At 35.3% G+C, this 16,809-nt stretch overlaps 1 protein-coding gene across 1 annotated transcript; it reads right to left on the reverse strand.

The window, feature by feature from the left end:
* Positions 1-2,024: 2,024 nt before the first annotated feature.
* LOC149026286 (putative LRR receptor-like serine/threonine-protein kinase At1g56140) lies at positions 2,025-15,875 on the reverse strand. Its single transcript, XM_089146542.1, is given in 26 exon segments — positions 2,025-2,681; positions 3,083-3,233; positions 3,330-3,561; positions 3,680-3,890; positions 4,101-4,219; positions 4,475-4,654; positions 4,735-4,933; positions 5,215-5,253; positions 5,255-5,592; positions 6,686-6,750; positions 8,531-8,575; positions 8,879-8,944; positions 9,230-9,295; positions 9,389-9,460; positions 9,584-9,655; positions 9,756-9,827; positions 9,914-9,985; positions 10,224-10,298; positions 10,452-10,523; positions 10,860-10,931; positions 11,055-11,126; positions 11,241-11,312; positions 11,690-11,761; positions 15,077-15,260; positions 15,595-15,744; positions 15,860-15,875. Coding segments are annotated over 25 exon segments (3,147 nt in total). The 5' UTR covers positions 15,743-15,744; positions 15,860-15,875; the 3' UTR covers positions 2,025-2,300.
* Between the last annotated feature and the right edge of the window lie 934 nt (positions 15,876-16,809).

The following is a 16,809-nucleotide window of genomic DNA, read 5'->3' on the forward strand; positions in this document are numbered from 1 at the left end:
GAAAAATTCACAAAATTCATAGGTTCAATTTTGGAGCTCTAAATTTATCAATCAATATCTCTTTGGGTCTTTAATTAATTTTATGCAAGCTCTAATATCACATGTAAAATTAAATCTAACCAGGAACACATAGTGATGCTAAAACGACAAAGAAATAAGGGCAAACAAAAGAATATAAAGAAAAATGGAGAACTCTGTCTCTCAAAAGTTTATTTAGAAATAACAATATTCAACTACTTTCCAAAAGACATACAAAACATCATTTTATAGTGCTGAGAAACACTAAAATAAAAAAAACACAAAATTACGAAAATGCCAATGAAAACAATAAAATGCCCAAAACGCCCTCAAAACGATCTCGAAACGGAAAAAAATGAATAAGCAAATTTCAGCCCATTCCTAGTTCAGCACCCCGAGATACCCCATGTGCCACCCCATATGCATCACATAGATTGATCAAAGACACCTTAGAATAATAACAATACAAGATAATGTAATATACATTATTTGGGATCTAAAATCAACTTGATGCTATAATCTTTTCTTCTAAGCTCTTCCCTATACATTGGGTTGATGGAATAATTACTCTCTGAATTATGTGCATAGAATAATGAGTAATTAATTAACGTTAGAGTAGGGACCTAGCATATCCTTATATAAGCAAACCTTTTAGATCTTCCGTCAAGATCTAACCGTTCCTAATAGTTCACACTAGCAGCCCATATCGGAGTTCCAGTCATCATATATCTTCATATTAGACAAAATAAGGAAACCAAATCAGAATCATATACAATCAATAAAACCCACCTTATATAAAATATTTTATTAATATTCTAACACTCACCTCACAACTATACTATCAAATTAATCCTCAAACAATTTCATCAGTTAACAATTTTGTGATTTTCTTTTCCCTCTCTAATTGTGTGGGTTTCATCTTTTCTCTTATTTCCATTCTTAATGATTGTACTTCTATCTAAATACAACCAAGAGGATTGATCAAAACTTACAATGGGAAGACACTGTAGCAGTCTTGCAATTGCAAAAAAAGTGTTGTTGCTGCTGCTGAAGACAGCAAAGAGCAGGAAGGAGTTCAGAGCCTTAAACTTTCCAATTGGATTCTCCAGTGAAAAGGAAGTGAATGGGCGGATAGTTGGAGGAGCGGCAGAGGCTGCTTCCTTACATGTCTCGTTACGTGTAACGCGTCCTATCTTGATCCCTGTACTGATGATACTGAAAAGAGGATTGTTGGAGTCTTTCATGAGCTTCACCTCAGTTTTCAGAAGAAGAATGATAGTAAGAATGTAACATTCATAAACTGTTATACTTACCCAGAAGTTTACAAAAGGCATTTAAATGCCATCCTGGCACTTTGTACATTTTTCAGGAAGTGCTCCACCCAAACAGTCATTCTTAAAAAGGCCTATTGCTACCAAGAACTACTCCAGAAGCATCTCCTTGTGGGTTCAGGAAAAGATATACAGACATGATAAAGACCGGACTTTTCAATAGAAGTAGAGGCTGGTAGCAGAAAATCATCAATCAGCCAAGAAGGGGAGAATCACCAGCTCCAGAAGGGTTCAAATGATTCCACGCATTTTCCATGCTGATCAATTATGTGATTATACAGTCTCAAAGCAATTGTCTGAATCATTTGAACCCTCCAGGAGTTGGTGATCCTACAATCAAAGCAATTGTTTGTAGTTGTCTCTGCCTGGTTCATGAAGAGAGAATCAAAAGAGCTGCTTCTTCTTTCTGGTATGATCTTACTGGGATTTCTTCTTCATTTTTTCTTTTTTTGGGCGTTGGGTTGAACTCTAGAAGCATATAATTTAAAAAGCAAAACTAAATTATTGTACTACTCATTAGAAACCAAGGAACATGGCAATGACATGATTGGAGATTTGTCAGAACTATATATCTAAAATTCTTCATTTTTCCACTTCTGGTTGAGTAACTACTCAATAAGATAGGAGCACAAAGTGGTAGATCTGCAACGACAACAGTATGTTGCACACAACAGACTAAGCACTATGGCTGCTATATAGTGGAGAAACATTAGGAGGCCTTAGGGATTATTGGTTGAGAAAGAAAGTGAAAGCTACTCAAGAAGCTCTAGCTGGGAGACATCTCTGTTAACAAATAATAATGGAGTTTAATGTATCTTGTCTATCAATGAGAAACAAAGGTGGACATAAATTACATGTTTTGAGTATTCCTAATTCATGTAACAATATACAAGAACAAAATCTGACTTCTTTATATAACAATGACCAATTTATTTATTTAGAAAGTAGCTATCAACTTCCCTCTCCCAAATTCTCATGCGATATTTGGTGATTTTGGTCTTCATCAAGCATAGTGGTTGCTGTCGAAGAGTTAATTTGGTTCTTTGGATTTTCACTCGTTGAGGTTCCAGTAGTGTCACCACTCATAAAGCTGCTGGTTATATCATTGAATGCCCAATCCGTTAGGTATCCAGGTTTTGATGAGACAGAGCCAACTTCAGTATCTCCTGAAAGCATTGCCACCACACGGGACATTGCCGGACGTAGAGATGGTGATGCTTGAGTGCACAGGAGAACAACTCCTATCATCCGTTTTGCTTCAACAGCATTGTACTCTGATAGTGCAGGATCAACCACTTCCATTTCACGATTAGTTTCATGTAGATTCCAAGCCTACAAATTAGGAAGATGAAAATATACGTAAGACCATTTCCTGCATTGAATTTAGTAGTATGACACAATCACCGGTTGTAATGCACGAGTAAGGTTTAGAACTTGTCAGATAAACAAATCCAAAATATATTTGGTTATTTTAGTATAAATTTCAACTAATAAAATACAGTTATTTTCACATCCAATTTTAAGGGGAAAGGTTCGCTGAACCTATAGAGAACTTCATATACCTCACAAAATGATTTTAGTTTACATCTTCAGGAGAGAGAGGGGGAAAATAACATAAAAAATAAAATATTCATATGATGCCTTCAGAGTCAATTTCTGAAGCAAATGTTAATGCATGGCTTATTTTTGTAGAAAAATCAATTTTGATAAAAGATTGATCATAAGACCATTACCCATTCAAGGAGATAAACATCTTCTTTATTCATGCTTGTATCAGAAATTGTCCTCCCACTGATGATCTCAAGGGTTACTACTCCAAATGCGAAAACATCAGCCTTCTCAGTTAGGTGCCCACGCATAGCATACTCTGGTGCAAGATAGCCACTTCAAAACAAAAAAAACATGATTATTCAGATCCCATAACTCAAAATTTGTACAGGTCTCCAGAAGAGGGGAAAAAGAAGTGCTAGAGTGCTTTACATTGTTCCTGCAACTCGAGTACTTATATGGGTCATCTTGTCATCATAAAGTTTGGCCAAACCAAAATCTGAAATTTTAGGAGTGAGGTCAGCGTCAAGCAGAATATTACTCGCCTTGACATCTCTGTGTACAATTCTAGGCTTTGATTCTTCATGAAGATAGGCTAGACCACGTGCTGTCCCCAAACAGATATCAAAGCGTGTTGGCCAATCAAGACGTAAAGTGCTCCTTCCTATTCAAGGATTCAAGATATGATTGAGTTTCATCTTAATAAAAACATCTACAGCTTCTAGGAAGTTATTCCAACTGCCTAAGTAATATATAAATAAATTCTTCTAGGAATTCCCTACCAAATAGTGCTTGATCAAGGCTTTTATTTTCATGGTACTCGTACACCAGAAGTCGCTTATCTCCCTCAAGACAACAACCATATAATTTTACAAGGTTTCGATGTTGCACTGCAGATATGGTAGCAATCTCTGCTATGAACTGACTCCTTCCCTGGTGAGATGCCACTGAAAGTTGCTTGACAGCCACAACCCTTCCATCAGGAAGCATTCCCTATAGAATACACCAATCCAATAGATTTAATTAGTATATCAATTTCATGTTCAGTTTCCATTTCTTTCTTATTCAACTTTTGTAAATAAACATGTTCAGAATTAACAGTACATTTCCTATATATGCTCTTATGTTGTATATAATCCATATTGAATGGGATCGTTATATCTAAATTCAGTCTTTGGTATTTATGTAAAAGCCTCCACATACCTTGTATACAGGTCCAAATCCTCCTTCTCCGAGCTTATTAGCAGGACTGAAATCTTCTGTGGCCGTCCTTAGTTCTGCGTAACTGAAAGTGTTTGGTCTAGAAGCTATACCTAGAAACTCTGCAAATTTAATCATGAAAGATGTACTATTATTTGTTTATCCAATTCTGGACACTAACAGAATGTGTTCACGACATATGTAAAAGGAATGAAATAATTAGAGCTTGACATTTCCTAGACCAAGGGAAGGACGACTATCCAATCTTCACTCCTCTCATCAAACAAAATAAAAATCGTAGAAAAAAACTGTAAGATCGACATGCATGGATTTAAGATTTCGAAACTTGAAACAACAATTCAATTGGGTTTTTTTACCTTCATCTACTTCATTTTTCAATCCATTCCTCTTTTGAAGAATATAATAAACCCCCAAAACAAATAGACAGGTTACAATTCCAATAGGGACAGTGAGTCCAACAATTAAACCAGTCTTCGTCTTTGTCTTCCTTGTTGAAGTAAGTGTTCGTGGAGTGTTGCTAACAGTTGGAATAAAATCTGAACCAAAAAATTAAATCTATTGGATTATTAACTATATAAATTAATAATGTAATCCATCTAAATTTTGAAGAACTTACTTGGGACAGCACTGATGGCTGAAATTGATGGTCCATATGTACCTTGTGCAGGTATACAACAGGTCCCTTTTCCAGCCCAAAATAAATGGATTTCAAGGAAGTTCTCTGACACTTGGGCTTGGATTTCCTTTTTTACAGCTGAAAAAGAAACTCCCCCTGCCTCCTTCCTAATGTCAAAATCTTTTAACCATAGGTTACCCTGAGATGTTATGAAATTAATATAGCTTTCAAAATCCATGGAGAGTCTCACCATTGAAAGCTAAAATGGCTTCATGCAGTATATAACTTTATTGCTGTGATAAACTTTCTACGCTATCAATAGATTTTCCCAAAAGTATAAATAGAAGTTAACTTTCTACAAGTAATAGATTGTATGCAATAGAAATATTCTAATTTACTTTCAGTAATTGATTGCAAGGACTACCTAAGCAGTGCATAACTTTTTGTAGTTAATGCTTCAACCATACTTAGTCAACTTACCTGGACGTAAATATCAAAGGCACGCCTTCCAAGACTTCTCCCAAGACTTAGTATTTAGGAACGCAAGCTCAGCAAATTGGAGGGTCACATTGTATATTCCATTTTCAAGCCCAAGTCCATAGTATCTCAGTGACCCTGGAGAAATTCTTGCTGTCTGGAACAACTCTGAATCTAAAGTATTTTGGAATTGCGTTAAGGAATCTTGGGTATACTGAACATTATTATTCTCACCAAACCGTCCAACGTTGCTTACAGCCCATCTTTCTGTATCAGTGACATTATAGGTGGCTGCGCCAAGTGTTTCATTCTCCCTATCATATACAATCTCCTCAGAAGACTTTATTTGTGGACCTCCACACTTGATAGAGAAGTTATAATCTATACCAAAAAAAAAAAAAGTCACGATGTTATATACAGAAAACTTATGTTGTACTAAATATCTATTTTGAGAAATAAAAATTCAAAATGATGTCCTTTAAAATTTGAAGAAATTAAGGTAAGCATTTGAAGGTTTGGATGTTAGAATGCCTAAAGATGAGATGTTGAATGCCTCAGCTTCATGTACTTTTGGATCCTATTTTTTTTGTTTATGCTGATTAAACTGAACGTATTTTCTATATTCTGTTTGAATGCCCTCTCACTTGAACTAGTTAATTCTTTTCCTCATTGGAACTAAGGCTTGAGGCATTGGGTTTTTAATTGTCTATTTGAATGAAGAAAACATTTTCTTGATCCAACTTAGTGAAAAAGTGCGATAAAGATGTCTAAGTTCTGTTCTATATGTTGGACTATTTGGAAAGTTTAAAATCTTACAATTTTTATAGGCTACTACCCCTAAATTGACTAGGATCATCAGCAGGGCCTTGCTAATTCCATTTAGTATCAAAGCATCGCCTGTAAAACATACTCTACCATCATAACAATAGGAACTTATTTCTAGTGAATTTTTTTTTTTTTTGTGTGTCCGGGGGTGTTTGATTGACAACTCTCATTAAATTTTATTATGTAAACCAATCAAAGCAGTGAAGGAAGGAGAAGGTCATGCCACAATGACAGTTTTAAAGTAGGCAAGAGATATGTTTGGATGGTGCAATATTATTTTTCAGATGCTCTACTGCTGGTGAAGGCAACAGAGAAGGAACACTGAACTTCTTGCAGTGGGTTCTTTAGCTTTGTCTTTTCCATTGGACTCCTGTAGGTTAGTTTTTATCCTCCTGCCTGATCAGGACTTTCTTTGTATTATGTATGGTATTCTCTGTTTTGATGGATATTGATCTCTGCAAATACTGGGCGAATGTAAGAATTAACTCAGCTGCGTCTCTCATTTTAATAATTAAAATATGAAAAAAAGGGAGAAAGGCAAGAGAGAAGGGGAAGAGGGGTTAGAGGGACAAACAGTTATTTAACCAACTGAGACGAAGCCCTTATCCACTAAATGTTAGATAGAAAATAGAGGTAATATATCACTCACATATTGGAGAGCCCCGATTGCATGGGAAGGTTCGTTGAAGGCAATTGAGTCCTGAAGGCAAACCACTTAAAATACAACAATCAAGTGCTTAGATTATGAGATGTGATAAAGAATAAAAATATGTAGAGTATTATGGATCAAACATGGTACAAGCACATAAAGCAATTGTTCTTTTGCATCGATCTATTTTGATAATGGGTAAACACGAGTTAGCACAATTGTTTAAAACATTAAGGCTCTGATATTATTTCCTCTGAAAGAAGCAATGGTATTATCAAAACACGTCCAACTGCACCAAGAGAAATTGGATAAAAACAAGTCGGATTGAGCAATTTTATTTAAATTTTAGGATGAAGAGGCCTACCTTCTGAACTACGAATAGAATTACAAGCTCACAAAACCCAGTGGGTTGGCTCAGTTGGAAAAGACCAGAACCTCATAAGTGATGTCAAGAGTTCCAATCCCCTTGGGTCCGGGGGCTTTACTTTAAATATGTAAGCTCCTCCCTAAGGATTAGTCGAGGCGTGCATAAGCTGGCCTAAACACCTCAGTTCCACCCAAAAAAAAAAGTATAGATATATACACTAAAAGATAAAAGGTACAAGCTCAAACAAAGGGTGCCATTTACTGTAATCAAATTAGTGAAGTTGAAAAAATTTCGACCTTTTTTTTGATTGCCCTAGTTTTATTCTGAGAAGTTACTTAAGTTAGTATCAAAATAGAATTTAGAATACACGTGTTATCCTTAAATAAGAAAACAATCTTACAACTTTGTAGTCAAGAGAACTATGGATACAAGTTTTAACACGTTTAATCCTCTGCAAAGATGCCTTTTCCTCAATAGCTGCAAGTTGAAGCTGACAAACTTTTGCTCTTTAGCTCATAAGATAGGCAAGGGCAAGGGTTAAACCATGATTTTGGTTGGATTTTTCACTGTTCTATTCCAGTAGTTCTTTCATGTACTTGTCCTAGAGTCTTTCAGAAAACATGTCTAAATCTCGATTGTAAGTTTCAGTCAAACAGTCTAAAAACTAGACAATTTTTATTCTCTATGAGATCTACATTTTAACTCTGGTCGACCAATATGTAGCAAGTACTGTTGGTTACCAAGAGCACCATGCTATATAGAAGTACTTGCTATAGTGTGTCTACCTCTCCACTGTCTTGAGAGTTGCTACAATTTTTTGCCATTACTCGCACCAGTTTTGACTCTCACTCTTCTCTCCTACTTTAACAAGTTGTGTAAGTATTTTTAATTCTTTTCCTCCTTCCGTGCATCCATAGACTCAAAATACACCAGCTAAGTATGGTGGCCTATCCAGGTGAGCTGGTCCAAGTATCACACATAATGCTGACATCATAGTCTGTTCTGATAGGAAAAACACTTGAAATTGTGTTCCAATATCCATTCTCCCATTTGACTACATTTGTTTAACAACTTTTGTTTTTCATTCTGTCATTTCAAAATGTCTAGATCGTTATCAATGATATCAATGGCACATTCATCAAGTTAGGATCACTGCACACTCTGTGACCATCACAGAGCAAAGCAGTTTGCTTCTTTTCTCTGTTCTGCCCCCTCTGAATGGACAATTATAAACATTTATACCTCAGTACAAGAGGCTTCACATCCTTGAAGCCACTTACCAACATCGTGTTGCCAAAATATTTGCATCATTATTATTATTATTTTTTCTGTTCATGTCTACTGATCAAATATCTGCATGCTTCTATTCTATACCCACATACAGTACAGAACAGTGAACAGACTTCTCCATCCTATATTCAAGGATGTATATTTTTCCCTTTCATCTTTATCATTTAAAGATAGTATTGAGGTAATACCTGATATTTGAGCCACTGATGTTGAAGCTATTGGCAATCAGGTTGCTGTTTGTAAGACACAGAAGAAAACTCCATGTTGGTATACATTATCAAGAATTTTAAAAAGAAAACATAGGTATCAAATCATTTCTCTGAAACCAATGTGATAGCCTTCTTGAAACTCAAAGACCACTCTGGATACTTCAGTTTTCTGATTTTAATTCCCCCACAAGTGTGCACTGGGGGGTTGAAATTGAAAAAAACAACAAACTCTCTTAAATGGAGAAACATCAAAATCCGTAAAGAAAAATTTAGTAAATCATACTTCGAGGTAACCAAGGAATCATATCTGATTCTGTTATAACTTACACTTGCAAACTTTCTTGTGTGACCCATGAAGGAAGGGTTCCTGACAACAGATTATATGACAAATCTCTGCAATATAGCACAAAATCCATGTTAATACGTTACATATTAATATAGTATTTAGAAAATTAGTGATGTGCTGATAAAAAGTTCATCTCATTTTGAGGACTATACTTTAGATTTGCTTCTTCAATTATCATGGTCATTGACCACAAAATCCACAAGAAAGCAGCAGATTCAAGTCATTAATATGAAAATTACTTGCTCTGGCTGTTCTTTATTCACTTATTTTTAATTTAGAGCATTACAAATCTCTTACACTGCCTTAGAAATTAAAGTGGGTAGAGAACATACATATTAACAAGTGAGGAACTCTTCTGAGAAGGCAAGACCCCAGATAATTGGTTGTTTCCAAGAAACCTGTGCATGGATTCAATAATGTTGCATTGTCAGACAAGGAGCCATATTACAGGACAGTAGAAAATATGGGTGAATACTATATTTTCCTCTTACAAATAAGTTAGGCTACTCAAATTAAAGAGTGAACTTGGAATTTGTCCAGTTAAATTGTTGAAGCTCAAGTCCCTACAAGAGGTAAAAGCATTTCAAGGATAATATAAGACGTCCGATGATACTATGGTAGCTATCCAAAAGCAAAGCACTCTATATTCACAAAGTAACAAGTAAAAATGAACAAGGAAAACTTACAGTTGTTGTAAACTTTGATACTCGCCCATGTTGGATGGAAGAGTATCACTAATATTATTATTCCTTAAGATCCTGTTTGACAATAATCAATTTTTTGTTTTTTAATCATAGAGATGTAATAACGCTTATATGACAAAATGTTGAAGTTAATATGAAAAAAACATTGACTTACAGAAGAGTTAGGGCTTTCATATCCTTAATGAATGCCAACGATGAACTCCCATTAGAGATCTCACTTACTCTCCTACATAATTGCATAGGAAGGTGACCTCACACATCTAATAATATAGTGCAACTTACTAATTTACATAAATAGAGTATGAAACTCACAAATCAGTCATGGAGGTCAGATTAGAAAAACTTGAAGGTATCGGTCCTTCAAATGAGTTCCCTTGACACCTCCTACAAAACATTGATGATAAGATATTTACAAGCAATAATTCAGCTGATATTCTCACTATAAGAATGAAAATATATTACGAGTTAACAAACAATTCTATCTCAGTTTTAAATTATAAAAAGATAAAATTTATGAAATGAAATATCTTGGTTTTGCTTAATATGCATATCATCTAGAGTTTCTAAAACTTAGACAGAGGAATCAGATGATATAAGATGTGAAAGCAAAATATTGTCTTACAAGGCGTTAAGCTTAGTCCAGTTCATGCCAATGAAGTCAGGAATTTTGCCAGTAAGTGCGTTGTCAGATGCCCACCTATGTTCCCAGGAAGTTTCTTATTTGTAGGTTAATAAGAAGAATATATGTATCTATTAAAAGAAGGCAATCATTTCTATAATCAAGTTCAGAAGAAGATCAGCTTAGCAAGCTTAACAAATGACAGTATATTGATAATCTCAACTGCCTTACACAGTCTGCAAATTTTGTAGTTTGATGAATGTAGATGGGATCTCGCCACTCAATCCTGAACTATCAAAGTAACTGCAAGATGAACAATACATTTATCATTAATGGTGAGTTCTACTTTCTTGTCAAAAGCATATAAAACCTAGCATTCAGTAGACAAATTCAAATTTCATTCTATTTTCCAGATTTTATTACTAGATTTGTCCAAAAAAATTTATAGCATCTTACAAAACAAGCATGTGGGTCGATGTGATAGATAACATCATGCAATTATTAGTTAAAGCAATAGGATGAATACCTCAAAAATGAAAACAAACAGAAGCGGAACTACAAAAATGATAATACATTTTAATTAAAATCATTATGAAAGATTAATTAAAATCATTTTTTCCCTCAAGTAGATAGACTCACAGTTGTTCCAACTTTGTTAAATTCCCAAGCTCAGAAGGGAGAGAACCAGAGAAATTATTGGAGCCAAAACCCCTGCCAAAAAAATGAAACCACGAGTTTTATTTCCATTAATCAAGTGCTAAAATTAACGAGGTTTAACCGCAAACCAAACTCGAAGGGTGAAAAAGGAAGAGAAAAGAAAAAAAGGTTACATACAATACAAGTAGATTGGAAAGATTCCCAATCTCTTTTGGAAACTCTCCAGATAAAGCATTTATACCAACATCCCTGTATAATGTCATTGACAGTATGAAAATCACAACTCGGAAAATACAAAAGAATGCTTTCAACAAACCATATTGCTATTGCTATTCAAGTCCAATTGAAGAATCAGCCACTTACAAGTACTGCAGTTGAGTAAAACTCCCAAAAAATGTAGGCAAGGGTCCTGTGAAGTAATTTTGACCCAGTTTTCTGTAAAAAGAGAAAATTCAGTAGTGGTGAAACTTATATCAATATTGGCCTATCAGGCTGGATTGGCTAGCTTTACAAATTAGTTTAGACCATTTTCTACTGAATAGATACTGACAATACTGTGTACCCAAATCAATTAAGGACAATAATAATAAGGAACGGAAATTGAGTTCGATTTCCACCCACATGGGTATAGATCGAGAGGAGAAGTTCTGGACCATTCAATTCATAGGGTATATATGAGTCCCACACCTAGGAGGAGATGAGTCACATATCCTCATGAAAGGCGAAAATTTACATATTGGTGAGTCACATATCCTCAGAGAGACCGCAAGAAAGAACAAGTAATTATGAGTAAAAGTGGAATGTATCCATACATATTGGTGAGGTACGTTAGATTCATAAGCTCATCTACGAGTGTACTCACTACTTCCACTGCATATACTTTCCTGCAAAAGAGAAAATGCACTTACTCAGGTTTTAATATTATAAGGAGGAGTCTGATATGAACGCTTAATTAAAGCTACGTACTTGGGCACATTACTCAAATTCAAACAGTAAATCATGCCGTTGCTAGCTCAAGCTTAATTTAGAAAGAAAGAGTAAGTATTAACTTTCACAAACTAGGAAGAACGCCAGTTGCTTATTCATCTCCCACTTTTTACTGAACTTCCAATCCACTTCAATGACTAACAAAGTCGCAAGAAAGCACTCTTCACTTCACTACTTCACTGTTGCCAAATTTTAGGTCGGTAGAACTAGAACCAATGATCTGTTCCTTCCCACATCTCTAGCAACAATAAGAAACTTTTTTTTTTTTGTGTTCCCAAACCCTTCCGCCCCAACCCCCAACCATAAGGGTTCCGTTCCGTCTCCAAGTTGTATTAGCTAAACCAAGAATTTTTGGCTACTTGGAGAGCCAAGATTTCCAAATCTGAGACAACCCCCACCCGTTCTTCGGTTTCAGTTTTTCGACTTGGGGAAGACCGATGGAATATTCCCAACCTACTGTTTACAGGGAATTTTTTATGTTAAACTTCAAACTAGCTGCGTTAGTCACTGTAGGGATACAACTGTAATTTAAGAAATTTAACAAGTGACCCAATCGCTCCTCTGCTCCGCTCCGCCTTGTCGTCATTCCACCACCACCGTCACATGCAGATCTTCGCTGATTCCAGCCCTTTCTATGAGTTCGTCTTCTTCCTTCGAGTTCTCAAGTGTCCGAACCCTAGGGTTTTTTTATTCTCTAAATTAGAGTTAAAGTTTCCTTTCTCCCATGCCTTCTCGGGAATTCATTTTTTCGGTACGGAGATTCAACTTAGGTTGGGTAAGAGAACCACCGCAATAACGTTGTAAAGGAAAACGATGAGAAAATTCCACAGGAAAGTGACCATTAGGCGTTTCCAGACCTTAGGGACAACGGTCAAGATTTTCTTGAAAGTCAATTCTTTGCCGCTGCAATAGAGTATACGACGGCAAATGTGGAGAGAAGGGAGAAGATGAGAAGAAAAACGAGATAAGCCGCCTTGAAGAGCCAGGAAGCGATACATTATGACGAGATTCGATCTGAAAGACGATTGTAGGAAGCCGTATCTGGGCGGGTGAAATCTTAGGCTTCTTCGTTGTGGATAATTTTGGAGAAGATAAGATCAGAGACCTGTATACGAGCTAGGAAGATGAAGGCAAGTGGAAGAACAAGTGCAAGGATTTTCTGATTTTTTTTCCGGTTTATTTGTAGATGCAAGAGATTGAACGTTTGGCTCTTACTACTTCGGTGTTATCGAAAACCTCACCACCAAAGGCTTCTGCAGTGAAGGCAAATATGGGTAATCCCCTTAATCTCTAATAACGAACAAAAATGGAGAGACTAATACTTGTTTTCTGAAATGGTTTTGGGACTTATCAGTTTTTTTCTGAAACAGCTAGGGTTTTACTACCGGCAGGGAGCGAAACGACACTCATGCGGAAGCAGCATGGATGTGATTTGTAAATTTAAAAATTTTTTAACTATTAAATATAAAATAAAAAAGTTTGTATTTACATGTGTATCCCTACTTTTTAGTTTACAACCGTCGGATCTATTTTTATTTATGTGGCCTCATCCAAGCCTGATGCTGCCGCAAATAAAAATCCCTAGAAATGGCAGGAGGACTTGATAAGAGCCACAGAGAGAAACTAAAGAGAGAGAACACAAAACAATGGTATGGGGAGGGGATACGAGTTGGCATAAATAATCACCTAGCCTAGGTCAGCAAGCATTTCAGCATTTCAGAGAAAACTAAATACAACAAGATAGAAGGTGTATGGATGAGAGAGAAAGATTTTTCAGAATGGACGGTGAGGGCGATGGTTATCACCAGTAGAGGGTTGAGGTGGTTTTTGGTGGTGGTGGTGAACAATTTCTAGTGAGATGTAATCCATTGACCCACCTAAGGGTTAGGTGTGTGTTATCCCTTCATCCACTTAAGATTAAGTGTGAGAGAGTTTAAATAGGGGTAAATTAGTTATTATACTATAATGAAGGTATTATAGATATTTTATTCTCTTTTTATTCTTTTTTTTTTGTTTGCCAACCCCGGTTTATAAACCGGTGGTTCGACCTACGTCGCACACTTGGTTGTAGTGAGTGAGTATTCCAGGGATTTTTTGCATCCACAAGGATTCGATACCGAAACCTTGCTTAAGCGAATCAAGCTGCTTACCACTTGGACCAACCCCGTTGGTAAATATTTTATTCTTAATTTAACAGAATCTTGGATGGAAAATAATAAATATACAACTTGTAATTTGGAGAGTGTGCAATCTGTAATTTAAAGTACTAAAGCGTGTAACCTAAAATTTAAGCCTTACTAAAGCTTGTAATTTGTAATTTATTTTATATTTTTTTCTGATATGTATAGAATCAGCTTGTAATTTGTAATTATTTACTCTATGTTTTTTCTGATATGTATCTAATCGTAAAACTACTGTGGCAGTCTATACTCTGTAGGGGTATATATGTAATTTTATAAAGTAAAGAAGTAGAGTTTTTTAAGTGAGAGCTCACTAAGTGGGGGTAAAGGTAAAACCATGACTTGCCCACTTAAGTTGGAAATATTACTCCATGCTATTTTTTATGACTTCAAAGCCACTGTTAAGTTTTGTCACCTATCAATTCCAAAGATAACAGAACAGATGAGAAATCTTAAAAATAGGTAATAGATAATGTTTGAAGTTATAAAAAGTGAAGATCAAGTAATATTTTTCACTTAAGTGGGCAGTTCATAATTTTACCTCTGCTTAAATAGGCTCCCGGCTAAAAAAAAACTCTGAAAAATAGCTAAGTTGTAGGTAAAAGTGCAAGAAGAAGTAGGTGTGTAATTTGATGTGTATTTAGATTGGCTTAGGGCATGTTTGGTTATATGAGTCTGAAGATTTCAAATATCTAGAGATTTCAAATCTATAGACTTCAAATCTATAGAGTCATAATTTATAAAATTAAGTGTTTGGTTGTAGAATGAAATCTGTGAATTCATCCTAAAAAACTATTTAATCGACATGATTTTTTTGAATGTGCAAACGTATAGCTTTTTTGAAATCTCTGAATTTCACCCCTTACCCATAAATCTACAGATTCACGTTTTTAGTGTAAAAAGGTGAATCTATAGAATTCATGAATCTAGAGATTTTTATAACCAAACGGGTATAATTCATGTAACCAAACAGGCCTTTAGAAATGGCAAAGAAATAGATGGATAAGAGGGCTTTAATTATGAGTGACTCACAATTGGGTAATATGACATACGGTGCCGCTGCTGTATGAGCAATCACACTTGATGGCGCGGTTGAAGCTCGGGTTGTCAAAAGTCGCTGAGTCATTTGTGGCGACTCCACTGCAAGGTTCACCGCTAATGTTCCACTCTGATGCCTTCAGAGACCATTGCTCGAAGATGGAGTTTATAGCCCTCACTGCAAAAACCAACCAAAAATATTCATCATCGATTAACAATTCTGGGATTTTCATTCTTTAATTTCCCTCCCTTTTTAATAAGAATAATTTTGTGGGTTTCAACTTTTCTCTTCTTTCTGATCTTGATCTTAATGGTTCTATCTAAACTTACTTATCTAAAGACCATGCATCAAGAGGTTGCAGAAACAATTAAAGAGAAGCAAAACTTACTGTGCTAATTAAGAAGAGATACAGAAACTAAGAGAAATTAACTAGCTTGACTCTTCACACTATGAATCGATCAAGTAATAATATATTTACAACATGAAATAGAGAAAGAGATCGAGAGTGAACCTTCAACTGGATCTGTAGTTGCATTGGATTGAGCTTCAGATATTAGAATAACCTGACTGAGGAGGTAAATGGTGCAAAAAGCACGAGCAAGTGCTGGAGAACATCTGGGTTTCAGCATGGGATTCTTCCTCTGATCTTCCCTGTGCATTTCTGCAGAGCAAAATTTAGAAGTTGATGAAAACAATCTCACAACCTTACAGTATATATAGAAAAGGATTTAGAGCTACTACTAGAAGAAGTTGGTTACTCTCTTGCTACCTACTACCTAGTAAGGCTGTGTACTTGGCGTACAAGACCTAGTCTAGTGGAGTTTTATGGTTTCAGGATTTATGTAATGTTGATTCCATGCGTGGGTCCACAAATTTTTCTCACTTAATTAATCACGCTTAGCTTGTTAATGTTGCATTAGTTTATGAATTTGGTAAAAAAAAGATAAGAAATTTTGGCTAAGAACGCCCACATCCACCGGGTTCACATCTTCTACAATTCTCATCTCTTATAATTTCTTGTAATTCCTATCTAAGATTGTGATACGTGGCAGTTAATTCTACTTGAAATTCAAACATCCCACTTGATTTTGGAAATGAAAGGTCGTCTGTTTTTTTATTTTGTTTTGTTTTGTGTGTTTTTTTTTTTTTTTTTTTAATCATCTCATAACAGTACCTGCAACTGTCATGTACGGTAATCCTCGTAGATATTGAATCACACTCATTTCTGATGACACTTGAGAAAATTAAGGGTAAGAGCATCTAAGTAATGTTACCTACTATTTAACAATAAAATATAATTGTGGATAATTTGTAATTTTTCAAATGGGTGCCATGTAATTTAAAACATAATAAAGGATGGTCATTAGTTTTACTCAAAAAATAATGTGTGTCATATAAAAACTCTAAATTGTTTAATTCAAGAAATGGCATTAATGTTAGGGAATAACTCTGGAGCTAGCACGGAAAATTTGCTTGTATCTAATGGTGCACCATATATAAATATATGTAAAGAAAAAAAATATATAAAATATATAAAACCAACTATCTCACATGTGCATATATATATAATGCATTTCATGGGCCTTGAGACGATAATTTTTCAAAATTTATTCTAAGAAGAACAACATTAAACTTGGTCACGTAAACATACTTCATATTTACCCCAAAAAAATTGTAACTTATAATATGATTTTAGCAATTAAATAGCTGAACCAAAAAAAGTCTA

This window comes from Hakea prostrata, chromosome 2, assembly GCF_041222555.1.
Source record: "Hakea prostrata isolate BN-2017 chromosome 2, UWA_Hpros_2, whole genome shotgun sequence".
In the NCBI taxonomy this organism is placed as follows: domain Eukaryota; kingdom Viridiplantae; phylum Streptophyta; class Magnoliopsida; order Proteales; family Proteaceae; genus Hakea; species Hakea prostrata.